Source organism: Zingiber officinale, chromosome 7B (genome assembly GCF_018446385.1).
Source record: "Zingiber officinale cultivar Zhangliang chromosome 7B, Zo_v1.1, whole genome shotgun sequence".
In the NCBI taxonomy this organism is placed as follows: Eukaryota; Viridiplantae; Streptophyta; class Magnoliopsida; order Zingiberales; family Zingiberaceae; genus Zingiber; species Zingiber officinale.
This window is the reverse complement of record NC_055999.1, coordinates 109,011,257-109,024,702: the sequence shown is the minus strand read 5'-3', so window position 1 is coordinate 109,024,702 and position 13,446 is coordinate 109,011,257. Positions and strand designations below refer to the sequence as shown.

Sequence of the window (13,446 nt, the reverse complement as noted above, 5' to 3'; positions counted from 1 at the left end):
CTCAAAAGAAATATCAAATGGACGTTAATTTTTTTTATTAAAAGAAAATCAAATGATATTCCATCACCTATTTTATCCTCAAAATACTTTTTATCTCAGTGTTGTTATAATAGTTACCGATAGTTATTGAAACGTATAGAAGCTACTGAGTAATTGTTATAATGTTGTTCTTTATTCTCAGTGCTATTGCAATAATTATGACTAGAAGCAATTATGTAGTTCTCAATAGATGTAAAATGTCCCGTTAGATGTCTAATTTTTCGTTGTCTTTCTATGATTTATCTATTTGTATCTTATTATGAGATTGACCATACTAACCGTTTGACATGAACGATATCATTTTTTATTTCAATAGAAGCTATTATGTAGTTACTATAATATGTAAAAATTATTATGTAACTATTAAAACATGTAACATTTAATATAATATTATTGCACTATTACAATAGCTATTTAGTAATTTTTACCATTGTTTTAGAGTGATTTTGATTAGTTTAAAATAATTTTGATAAAATTTAAATAATTTTGATTAAGTTAGTAAGTATTTTGATATAATAGTAAAATTGAAAATTTAAAGTTTAAGAGTTTAGGATTAAATGTGCTCTAACTGTTTGGTAATTGCTAAAATATGAAAAAGCACCTAGTTTACACTTAATCAAAATGAATTGCAAACTCAATCTAAATATGTCATAGCAGCTGCCAAATAATTTTATATGCATTATAACATCTACTCGATATATGATATAATGTCGTTGAAATGAGGGATACATTCGAAATAAAATCAATGATGGGCCGCCCTTTGAACTTTAAAAAAAAACAGCTGTTTTTGATGGTTTATAAAATTTGGGATGTCTTTTTTTTTGTTTTTTTTTTTGCTTGAAAATAAAGCTAGATGATTAAATTGTGAGGTCTTGGAAGGCTTTTTCTCTTTTGGTAAGTATTTTGATAATTTCAGTGTTTAGGATTTAAATATAATGTATAGCAACTATTTGGTAGGATTATAATGTAAAAAATCAAATCCCTTAAAAATAAATAGTTGACTAGTGCATGAAATATTATCATAATATAATATGAAAAATTATCTAGTTCACACGTAATCAAAATGAATCATACGCTCACTCTAAATATGTTATAACTTATACCGAGTAGTTTTTATATGTTATAGTAACTACTCCATAGCAGATACAATATCGCTGAAATAATGGATATATTTGAAATAAAATTAATGATGGAACATCCTTTTAAACTTTTTTTAAGGCGTAAAATTCTGGTATCCTTTTGATTTTTGTTTGAAAATAAAACTAGGTGACTTGATTATGATTTGAAAATAAAACTAGGTGACTTGATTATGATGGCTTGGAATCCTTTTACCCTTTTAGTGACTAAAATGGGCTATAAGTTAATTTCATAATTTATTTATACATATATAATTTAAAGACGGAATATAAGGATGCTGATGAATCCTTTTGGCCCATTTATTTAATTCGTTCGATGAGAATTGGCCCACTCAACGCGATCACAACCAACACTCTACCAAGTGACGCAAGCAAACCCCAAAACCCTCGTCTTAAATTCTCCCAATTCGGCTGCTGTCGTTCATTTCGATCCCTCCCTTGTGACCTCGAACAAGAGACCCAGGCGGAGTAATGGCGCTCTCGAAGACCGTCTCCTTCTCCTGCCGCCTCAAACCCTACTCCTTCCCTTCCTACTTTGCCACGGCCTCTCGCCTCCGCTTCTTGTCCTTTGCCACGGCGGAGGATGCCGCCGCCGAGCGCCGCCGCCGCAAGCGCCGCCTGCGGATTGAGCCGCCGCTCTCCTCTCTCCGCAACCAGCGTCAGCCCCCGTCATCCGCTCCTCCCCGAGGCCCCAGGACCGCTCCCAACCCCAACGCCCCCAAGCTGCCGGAGCCCGTTTCCGCGCTCGTCGCCAAACGCCTCGACCTCCACAACCGCATCCTCAAGCTCGTCCGCGAGAACGACCTCGACGAGGCCGCGCTCTTCACCCGCCACTCCATCTACTCCAACTGCCGCCCCACCATCTTCACCGTCAACGCGGTCCTCAACGCCCTCATCCGCCAGTGCCGGTATGCCGATTTCCTCTCCCTCCACCGGTTCATCACCCAGGCCAGCGTCGCCCCCAACATCATCACCGTAAATCTCCTCCTTCAGGCCTACTGCGATTGCCGCAAGACCGACATCGCCCTTGAGCACTTCCGGCTTCTCCTCAAGGACGACGCCCCGTTTCCTCCCTCTGCCACCACGTACCGAATCCTCGCCAAGGGTCTTGTCGACAATGGCAAGATTGAGCAAGCAGTTGAGCTCAAAGACGACATGCTCGCCAAGGCCTTTGTTGCCCCGGACCCCGTGGTCTACAACCACATCATGCAGGGCTTCCTCAAAAAGGGGGACCCCGACACAGTTGTCTCCCTCTTCGAGGAGCTGCAGGAGAAGCTCGGTGGTGGCAAGGTCCTTGATGGAATCGTCTACGGAAACCTCATGAAAGGTTACTTTGGAAAGGGGCTGGAGGAGCAGGCAATGGAGATATACCGGGACGTCCTTGGTGAAGGCTCAAAGGTTCGGCTTGAGTCAGTGAGCTACAATTTGGTGCTGGATGCGCTTGGAAGAAACGGGAAGCTTGAGGAGGCCCTCAACCTGTTCGATAGAATGCTGAAGGAGCACAATCCACCGAGGAGGATCACAGTCAATTTGGGCACCTTCAATGTGATGGTTGATGCTTATTGCATAGCCGGAAGGTTTCAAGATGCGATCACAGTGTTTGGGCAAATGAGCGAGCAGAAATGTGTCCCAGATACACTGTCTTACAACAATTTGATCGATCAGCTGGGAAGCAACAAGTTTGTTGCTGAGGCAGAGGTGTTATACAAAGAAATGAGTGAACGTGGGATCAGTCCAGACGAATACACCTATGTGCTACTGGTGGAAGCATGTTTTGGGATGGATAGGGTGGACGATGCCACTGGGTACTTCCAAAAGATGGTGGAGTTGGGGCTAAGGCCAAATGCCACTGCATACAACAAAGTCGTCGGCGGCTTGGTGAATGTGGCACATCTTGATGAGGCCAAGAAGTTCTTCGACCAGATGTTGGAGAAGGAGGTCAAACCTAATGTTTCTAGCTATGAACTATTACTGAAAGGGTTCATTGATGCTGGGCGATTGGATGATGGGCTGAAGACACTCAAGGATTTGCTGCTCGATGATGGAGTCACACTGAGTGAAGAAATGAAAGGGCTTGTGGAGGAGGCCTTAAAGAAAGAAGGGAGAGAGGAGGAGATGGGCAAACTGTTGGAGGATGTCGAAAGGGAGAAGGCGGAACGGTTGGCACGGGAAGCAGAAGAGAAAGCAAGAGCTGAGGCTCTTGCCAGGGAGGAAGAAGAGAATAAGAAGAAGGAGGCTGCCGAGAAAGAAGCAGCTGCAGCTAAAGCTAGTGCTGCAGCTATCGAAGCGATATTGGGGCGAAAAAAGGATGAGCAAGGCAATGAATCATCTGCAGATTCTAAATCTGCCAATGCAGTGATTGAAGGGGAAATTCTAGATGGTGGCTTGAATGAGGAAGAGAAGCTAAGAGCTGCACATGATTCCCAAGAAGCCCTTTGATGATTCACAACAAGCAAGTTCTGCATACATGGTATGAACACATTTCTCCATGCCATATTTGGCAACTGCTATTTTACCATGCTCCATTTGTCTAGTGTGCTACAACTAATTCCAAGGTTTACTGGTGTTTCACTTGCTCTTTTGACTGCTAAGACCTTCAAACTCTTACAGATAAATTATTTGGCATGCCTCTTACAGTCTAGTTTTTATGTATTAGCATTTTTGTCATTGTATTATGCCTGATATCTACAGAAGAAAATGATGGGGGAGAGTTGGTGACATTAAGTTTCTATCTGCTTTATACTGTGGTAACTATTTGATTCCAAGGTCTATTTCTCCATTTGGGTTAAACAGTTAGACACTGGCCAAACTATTGGGGGTGGATATGGTGTGTGATGAATCTTTTTTCCTCATTTCCATTAAAGAAATCATTAATAGATGAGTAAGAACAAGAGAATGCTAACAAAATGATATTTAGTGAAAACATAAATAAATTTACTTAGTTTAATTTAATCAGAGATGTAGGTATGAGTAGTTTTTTATTTTAAAAAAATATATATCCTCTATAATTTTAAAATATTTATAAAGTTTTTGAACCATGAACATTCATTCATTAACTATTAAATTGAGAAGAACTTTGGTGACCAAATAATATTTCTTTATAAATATCTCGAATACTTTATATCCTCCTTCCAAAAGTCAGATAATCTCGGGGATGAGGCAAAATTTACTTGCTTCTTTTAAAGATAGGGCCAAATGGACATGAGAAGTATAGGTGTCAAAATGGGTTGTCTTGACTTGTGATTCTAAATCGATCGGTCTTAGAAGGTCTGATGTCTAAACTAGTCTATTTTTTTAAAAAATAAAATAATTAAAACTTTTAGATATTTAAAACATAAACGTAATTTGTTTCCATTTATCTTTTTTTTTTAATAATTTTAAATATATGGTTCGGGCTCAATTTGGATCAGTGTCAAACTTACATCTTTCGGGAAATTTACAAACGAACAATTTCAACGAAATCTTTCAATTTCTTATTTTATTATGTTCAACTCTATGTATTCCTCTATCCGTAGAGTACATTGAATGTACAGAAATGGTTATAACAGAGTTTATGTTATTCGTATTAACAGCTATTCTAGGAGGAATGTTTTTATGTGGTGCTAACGATTTAATAACTATCTTTGTAGCTTCAGAATGTTTCAATTTATGTTCCTACCTATTGTCTGGATATACCAAGAGAGATGTACGGTCTAATGAGGCTACTATGAAATATTTATTCATGGGTGGGGCAAGCTCTTCTATTCTGATTTATGGTTTCTCTTGGCTATATGGTTCATATGGGGGAGATCGAGCTTCAAGAAATAGTAAATAGTCTTATCAATACACAAATATATAACTCCCCAGGAATTTTAATTGCGCTTATATCCATCACTGTAGGAATTGGGTTCAAGCTTTCCCCAGCCTCTTTTCATCAATGGAGTGGAATTGGGTTCAAGCTTTCCCCAGCCCCTTTTCATCAATGGACTCCTGACGTATACGAAGGAGTGCGATTCGTTCGACAAATTCCTACCTTTATATCTATTTTTGAGATGTTTGAGATTGAGCTGCACTCGCCTCAGGTTCAACATCTCGTAAGTTTAGGGGCTCAACATCTCGTGAGATTAGGGATGTCAAAAATGAATCTGATCTAATGATCTAATTTGAGTTGATTTAAAAAAATCAAATTCGGATGGGACATTTTCGGATTTAGGTTGGATTCGGATTGGAGTATTTTTGGATTGAAAATTTTCAGGTTGGGTTAGATTCAGGTTGTCCCAAATTTTCAGGTTGGAGTTTATGAGGTTAAATTAAATTTTATTTTAAAAATTAAAATGTTTTTATGTATATTAATATCAATATTAGTATGATAATAATAGAATATTGAGATAAAAAAAATAGAATTATAAGAAAAATAGTAAAAAAAGTTATTATTTTAAATTAGGTTTTCAAATTATTCAGATCAGCTTTAAGGGTTTCAGATTGAATTTAAATTTGAATCAGATTTTTTAAAAAAATTAATCTTCATCTAAATTGACATCCTTACTTGAGACCGAGCTACGTTTAATTTTTAACAAATGAAAAATATCTTGTTGAGTATATCATCACTCCAAAGAGTCGTTGTAGGACAAATGTCATCTATTATTATCCCTTTTTTTAAAGAGTTTAAAGGTCTCTTACGAAAAGTCAATAATATAACGACTGCACTTTTGCTTACCCAGAAAAACAATTCAAAGCTAATATACTGATTAAATTCATTTCAAGTTTATAAATTTTAATGTTTTTCAATCCATTCTAAACTCTAATTCTCTTTCAATTGCACACGAAAGTTTTAAAGACTTGCTTCTGAATTCATTTTATTTCTTACGAAAAAAGTTTTAAGTGTTATTTTCAAAAGAAAAAATAATCAAACATACTTGTCCTCATGGTTTCCCAAAGCTCTAAAGAAGACATTTAAAAGAAGTCAATAAAATAACCACTAACACTTGGTGTTCTTTCTCGCAGTGAATGGACATAAACCTTTGTATCTAACACAAAATCAAAGAAATTGCTGTTGCAGGCTCATAGATCAGTTTTCTTTGATCTTACTGCACTTGAACCTTTTGTCAATTTTGTCCACAAGTTCTTCGCACGTTTAGATATGTTGCTCAAATGCCGTTTCATTACTGTCCATGTTTCAGCAATTCCTTGCAAAATCTTCTGTTTATAGTCCAGCTTAGGATGAGCTTTACCCTTCATAATATTACCCTGAACATTAATAACAAAAACAGAAAAATCATGAAGAATTCAAGATTCATGATGGAGGTGCGAAACTATTGGTCAAAATTTTAAGTAACCATTTTTTTAGGAAAGTCATCGTCTTCGTCTTCATCGCTGTCGCCATCCTCTTCGCCACCCATTTTGCCGCTCATCAAATCTTCCCGCGAGTACATTTTCATTCCCGGTGCCCCTGGCATTCCCTGTTTTTATGATAGGTAAAGATATTATATAGATTGTAAGGCGTAAATCGGAAACTCAAACCAGATTGCAAAATACCTCCATTGATCTCAGAAGTTTATCCATGTCAGCTTCTTTAGTGGGCTTGACAACAAAAGCCTCTCCAGAAGCCCTATCCTGCAGATGAAAGGGCGAGAATAATGATACATATATGCACTAACAGCAACATGGTTGTAATGCCATGCTACACTGATTGTACAAGTTGTTCCAGAAGTGAAACCAGGAATTCACAATTAATTTAAAAGATAAAAGCTAGTTCAATGGGAATGGATGATCATGGTGCATATCAAAAGTGACACCGAGAAACTACAATTAGTAAATTCAAGTCATTGACTTAACTTCTGTAGAACAGCGAGGATTATGATGAATGTTCAACCAAGGCTCTATCATCCATGGCTTTCAAGTGGGACTTATTGCATCGGTTTAGCAACATGCACACCCAAATTTACTACAGTTCTATTCATGTAGATAAACAGGTTCAGTATAATTGTTAAAATCTCGTGTAGTGATGGAAGAACCATTACTTAGTTTCCAGTTTTGACTGTCATTAAGTATTAATAATGGTGCAAATGTCTTAAGTAGGCGATTGGATGTTACAACTAAAAGGAACACAGTTATCCTTCCCGGAAGAGAGAGAGAGAGAGAGAGAGAGAGAGAGAGAGAGGACAGTTTTGTTTGCGTAAGAAATGAGATTTAAATTGTAACAACTTCAGAGAATGACTAAATTACCGCAGGAAGAGGCAATGGCTTGACAGAGCATGCTTTGGAGAGGTCCTTGCAAAGAAAATTAACCAACTCATCAACTGAAGGCCTTGTGCTATACACAAATTCTGCAACATCAGTATCTGAGTAACCCATAATCTGCGAACAAAAATTTCATGCAGGTTATGAAAATGGTTCGGCATATTATGTTACATATCACGAATTAAAAATAAAAAAAAATATATAAAAAAAGAAGTAAAATTCTCTTTGTCCCACATGGGTAGTAACCTTAACTGTCCTCATAGTAAAAGAACCAACAAAAGATTCTTGCTATATCAACAATTTCCAACAGTCAATCCAAATTTGTTTCAAGGTACACACATGACTCATTGCCGAGTAAGTAGTCCTATCCATGACTCAGAAAATTGTATTCTGTATCTCACAGAAAGCATACTCAAGTTGGAAGGTATCAAAATAATATAACAATGAATTTCTTATCCATGATCATTTGGCAGCCTGTTCAGTTTAATGATAAATCAAGAGAGTGGTAGTAAAACACAAGTACTAAGATGGCATCCAATGTAAATTAAAATAAATTTCCAATAAGCAAAGTTACTATTGATTTTTTCAGTATAGATGAATGGTAATTTAATTAGAATGCTATCGTGCTAAAAGAAAATTGGAACTACGCAATAACTATAAATTTGCACATAAAGGCAATCAATTAAACTTCATAAAACTTAGGATCTGCGAACATCAGCCAGAGAATAAATGTATGTATTTTGAGGGATTTAAGAAATGTTGGTCCTGTTAGAACCTGTTCATCTTAGGCAAGGCATCCCTCTTTGCCATAGGTGAGATTATAACATAATAAGTAACTTTGATATCATCATTAGCAAAGATTCTTTAACCACAACTGCTTGCACAAAATTGTCCTCAATAAAATTAAACATAAAAAAGGATCTTAAATGTCTTTTTAATTTATATAACATTTAGTGGGAACAATTTAGGCACCATCTTAGAATATGGTTGAAATTTCAAATTAATTTATAGTTATGCATGAATGTAAAATATAAATGCAGAGTAATTGGTCAGTTAGTGAAGCCAACATATAGAATCCAAAATCACATAATAAACTTGAATAATTTCAGAATTATCCGAACAGAGAGGGAATTATCAATTACTAATGGGTAATAAAAAGCAAGTCCAATGATGACAAGTTAATAAAACAACTACACTCAATATTGTTCTATGCCTATGCCAAAGGAAACAACATTTATATTCCATGGCATGTCAGGTACCTCTTGACAAGCACGCTCAATGGTTTTGCATTCTGAATTACATAATCCTTCAACACCTTGCTCAACCAACTGGAAAATGCAAAATTTAACAGGGTAAGTATAGTACAAGTACAATTGTAAAGGTTGCAACCTAGGAAAGAATATCTTTAGTCAAAAACTGTATTATTATACATGAAAGCGGCAAATGTTGCAAAGAAATGAAATGGCATGGGGAAGCAGAAGGAAGAGTTGAAACTAACAAATTATGTATTCTGGTAAAAGAAAAAGAACAAACTTTTTCCAATTAGGATAGTAATTAAACCTTAGTTTCAAACACATTTCACTATAAGGCAACAAGTTTAGAGGTAATGAGAATTCTACAATTTTTGCTGAATTATTTAACTTATACAATAAGTCCTTTATGAGAAGAATATCTTTAAGGAAACATCAAAGTTGAACCAATTCCATAAAACAATTTTTTTTTTCCTCCAGGTAGTCAATCCTTCTGGTCAAATTCATATGTTGTAATGGGGATTACGAAAGATCCAAATATATGCAAAAATACAATATACAGTGCCAGAAAGAAATTAAACAACCCCATGTGACAAAACAGAAGAAACTCCGAGAGAACAGTCTTGCATGTGTATACGTCCCCCATAGAATACCCTAATTGTCCAATTAATGAAACTACATCGAGATAAAATATAGAAAAAATGTGAATTCGCTGAGTTTTTCTCCACATACCTCCAATTTATCTCCTTTCTCAACAAGGTCAATCTGGAGAATCCAGTCCGCCTCTTCCTTCTTTAAATTACAGATATTCTCTGCTATTTCAATGATCTGGAACTCCGAAACCTAATTCAGCACCGAATTAATCGAGTCAGATCTGGGGTTTTCGCCGAAGTGAAACAAAAGAGAAAAACCTTTTTTGGCGAAATCTGAGCCTCCTTCTTCTTGACTTGATGGATGATTTGGTAAGCGGCCTTTTCGCAGACCTGGCACTTGATGAAGGGGATGTCGCCCTTTCGAGCGGCTGCAGGCGTTTTCTTCGAGGAAACGAGGGAAAGGAAAACCGAAGAAGAGAGGAAGAGGATGAGAACAAGGAGAAGAGAGAACGAAGAGACGAACGACCGGAAGAGCCTCGCCATTGCTCGCTCGTCTTCTCCTCACCGACTGACCTCCGATGGCTATTTGAGATGCTGCGTTGACTCCTAATCGATGTTTCGAGAAGACACTAGGTACCGGAAAAGAAAATATCGAACTTTGGATGGGCGAAATGTTAAAATGCCGAATGAACCGGAAACGGGGTTGAAAGTTTATTTAATTTACTCCCTATAGTTTCATTTAGGGGGTTTTACAAAAAAAAGCGTTACTTTTGCAGTTACAAGTGGAGAGGGGTTTAGGGTTTGTTCATCGTCGCGGAGAAACGGCGGAAGGAGGAGAAGCGAGCTCGGGAAGGGGCCGAGGTCAGTGTCTTCTCGGTCGACGGGGAAATCGAGTGACTCGGTGTTGGCGGAAGTGGAGAGGATTGCCATAGGAAGGGACGTAAGGGCGCCTCTCGATTTTTTTTTTCTTCTGCTGCCTGAAATGCGCTATGGTTCTTGTGGTGGATTTGTTCTTGCCTCGAATTTCCCATTCATGTTTTTTCTCGTTGAATGTTAGTCCTTGAGTTTGTTTCTTATGACTTTAATGATGTTGTTTGTGTTCCCTTCTTTGTTTGATTCTTTTCGCTAGGTTATGTCACGTAAATCATTTTGAGAAAGCAAGTTGTTTCTTCTGATTGATTCTAGCTTATGTCATGGTTGGTGTTGTTTAAGTTTACTTTATTTTTCCCAGTCCTGATAAATGATCTGTTGTTCTATCCTCTTCTTTGAATGCCTGATTCTTTTGTTGAGCTTATCATCTGAGCTTGTATTCCATTAGAATCGAATTGTAAGGCAGTTAACCTCCGAGGTGAACCAAAGATTAATGATGGGCAATCCGTACACAAAGCGTTGTGCTGATAATATCACTAGTCTTTAATCTTCCTAGTTAACTCACATTTTTCCCCTTTGTTCCCTCTAAAGTTCATTTATTTTCTTCCTCTTCTACTTCCATGTTTCAAATCCTTAAGATACTCCTGTTTCTGCGAATTACATAAACCTGTTGTTTCTTTTGGTGTTTCTACTTTACTTGTAGGTGCGCCTACCTTCCCTCTGAATCTTCTATAATCATAAGTGCACAAAATGATTTTTTCAGTTTGTATGTTCATGAAACGAGCATCACACTTTTCATATTTTTTAAAAAAGATTTCCTGTATTACATTATATATTTTTGTTTGTTTTCATGTTTCTGAGGGTGGATTGTCCTCTAAAATTAGTCAACAAGCACATCTAACAAATATTAGCCATGGGTTGTTTCTGTTTTGTGTATGGAGATCAGGACAAACCTGCTCTTATCACCTATCCAGATGTGGCTTTAAATTGTGAGTTCGCAAGTTAACAGAAGTAGCTTCTAGCTTCCACTAAAACCTTCAGCTTTGAATTGTTTTCTTAACATCAAAGGTGAATCTTGCCATCAATTTTGCATTACAGTCGTTACTGTTGGTGTCAATAGGACCTCACTTGTTTTATTTTTCAAAGCCAAGAAATTCCACATAGCTGGATAGCCTGGATTGGATGTCTTTAGCTCACTGGAGAATCCTCTTCTTGAAGTAATGCATGTTTTTTTGTGTGTGTGCGCGCGCGCACGTATCAAAATTCATTTCTGTGATAGTTGCTTAGATGTGTCATGCTTCCAAGGACTATTCGTTTCTTCTGAAGCTGCTTCGTTAGTGCTTCACAATTTCTGCATCTACCTTGTCAGTCCTCCAGGTCTTGAGGTTGGCAATTTGTTGAAGCTTCATTTAAGAGAACTTCAGTTTCCACTTATATGCACTTCTGGTTTTTATGATTCTCCAAATATCATTGACATGTCTATTCCTTTTTGTGAAGGGGAGCCTTGGTACAATGGTAATGTTGCTATCATGTGACAACCTTTTGCAATGCAAGGTAAAGCTATGTATAATAGACCTCATGTGATCCGACCATTCTCCAAGACCTAGCATTGGCAGGTGCTTTTGGCACCGGACTGCCCTTTATGTCTATTCCTTTTTGTACTTGAGATGGGAGCTTCTCCAATTTCTTCCAATGCTTCTATTCCTCCAGTTAATGATTTGGGAGATCAGGTTTCTGTTTTCTAACCTCTCTATTCATGCTTCCTAGGTTAGGTTCAATTGTGTTTAGGAATCTTGTCAGGGGCATATATACTTACCCTTTTTCTGTACGTATCTTTGAATTATCTCTGCCAAGTATTATTCTACTTGTAGTGCTGACTCTACATAAATTCTTTACAGATTATATTTAGGGAACGTGTGTTAGGTCTGATAGTTGTATCAAATTAGTTATTTTATCATCAAATAGTAACTTTAAGGTGGATTGGCGTTGGAAATTCTACTTATCTTTAAAATGATAAACTGCATTAATATGTCATCAGGTGCTATTTGATTTCCTCTACTTCTATGGGATATGTGGCTTCATCAAAGATTGTTTGCTCCAGCAATACTTTAGTAAGGTAGTTTTCCTCTAGTCGTCTGTTTTACTCAGTGCCAGTCTCATACTAATAATGATCTCATTTTGATCATTGGTAGGAAATCTGTGGTTACACCACACAATTTCCAGAGTCACATATAGCACAGGCCTGCAGAACTTTGAGTTTTCATATCATTTTATGTATTTGAATGCTTCATCAATTGGTACATTAAGGCATAAAAAGAGGAGGCTTAGTTTTTTATTTAATTTGCAGTTGCCTAGATCAGAGGCAGAGTACAAATATGTGGTGTTATCTTCACTCCATTAATCGATAGTTCCCAATGACTTTGAGGAACGGTCCATTTATTACTAGAAATAACAAACTTTTGTGCATATGTATTTCGTTAATCATCGTAACCTTGTTTCAAAAGTATATGTTGGCAGGAGATACAACACCACTGATGGATTGCAGCAGCTTCTTTGCCGGACACTGCTATTTGTTGGTGAGAACTCTCCTTTCCATTGTTATGTGCTTCACATGATGTCAAAACTAATCAGAAGATACAGTACATGATTGAGGTGATCTCACTACAAATTATATCATGTATCTTTGTAATAGAAGTGCCTTCTCATATTTTTCTCTATTCTTTACTTTCTGTTCTTTTGGTTACCTATCAAGCATGTGGATCCTAGGTCACCGAGGAGCAGCCCTGTGCCATTGTCTTAATTGACATAACCAGTACACATTGTCGACGCAGTCCATGCTGCATCTACCCAGAGCTGCTTTCACCTGAAAGCTTGAGAGTATAGTTAAAGCCCATCAAAACCAGGTCTCCAAGTCTGACAGCAGCAAGGGTAGACCGTGACCAGATGAAACTTTTGTAATAAACTCATCGCCTTCAGTTTTATATTTCTATTGAAAGTCGATCGGGTGTAGTTCATTGAAATTGACCAATATTTGAAGTCTTTGGTTGTAGATAGAAAGGGATGGATTGGTGAGATGATTCTATAGACATCATGTTCTCTTGTAAGTGACCGTCTGTTGTTGATGAAATAACAATAGATGCGAACAGTGGTCTCAACAAACTCTGAGAATGCACATTTAGAACAAGTTGACAGGAAAACCTATTTATGCACAGATAAATAAAAGATTCTCCTAAACACTAGATAAATATAAGATTTAACACTTAACATAGAGACCAAAAATGGCTTGTTATAGAGAGACAAAAAAAGTTAATTGTAGAAAAAGATCTGATAAAAAATATT

At 37.1% G+C, this 13,446-nt stretch overlaps 3 protein-coding genes across 21 annotated transcripts; 2 read left to right on the top strand and 1 right to left on the bottom strand.

The window, feature by feature from the left end:
- Positions 1-1,588: 1,588 nt before the first annotated feature.
- LOC122006835 (pentatricopeptide repeat-containing protein At3g49240, mitochondrial-like) lies at positions 1,589-3,827 on the top strand. Its single transcript, XM_042562482.1, has one exon. It carries the CDS (start codon positions 1,647-1,649, stop codon positions 3,612-3,614), a length of 1,968 nt encoding a protein of 655 aa, XP_042418416.1. The 5' UTR covers positions 1,589-1,646; the 3' UTR covers positions 3,615-3,827.
- A 2,156-nt stretch (positions 3,828-5,983) lies between these two features.
- On the bottom strand, positions 5,984-9,869 carry LOC122006832. Its single transcript, XM_042562480.1, has 7 exons — positions 9,556-9,869; positions 9,377-9,487; positions 8,654-8,722; positions 7,380-7,511; positions 6,690-6,767; positions 6,491-6,613; positions 5,984-6,401 (listed from the first exon to the last, which is right to left on the bottom strand). The coding sequence occupies exons 1-7, from the start codon at positions 9,778-9,780 to the stop codon at positions 6,216-6,218; spliced, it is 924 nt and encodes a 307-aa protein (XP_042418414.1). The 5' UTR covers positions 9,781-9,869; the 3' UTR covers positions 5,984-6,215.
- Positions 9,733-13,266, top strand: LOC122006833. Of its 19 annotated transcripts, none has more exons than XR_006118780.1 (6): positions 9,733-9,870; positions 10,014-10,177; positions 11,054-11,175; positions 11,254-12,223; positions 12,612-12,759; positions 12,874-13,266. XR_006118780.1 is itself a non-coding variant. In XM_042562481.1 (5 exons), the coding sequence occupies exons 2-5, from the start codon at positions 11,775-11,777 to the stop codon at positions 12,988-12,990; spliced, it is 330 nt and encodes a 109-aa protein (XP_042418415.1). In that variant the 5' UTR covers positions 9,733-9,870; positions 10,014-11,774; the 3' UTR covers positions 12,991-13,266. The 19 variants fall into 19 exon arrangements, 1 of the variants encoding a protein (XP_042418415.1); XR_006118778.1 differs by having other exon boundaries at positions 10,014-11,175; positions 11,254-11,324; positions 11,413-12,223; XR_006118779.1 differs by having other exon boundaries at positions 10,014-11,324; positions 11,413-11,492; positions 11,605-12,223.
- The last annotated feature ends 180 nt before the right edge of the window (positions 13,267-13,446 follow it).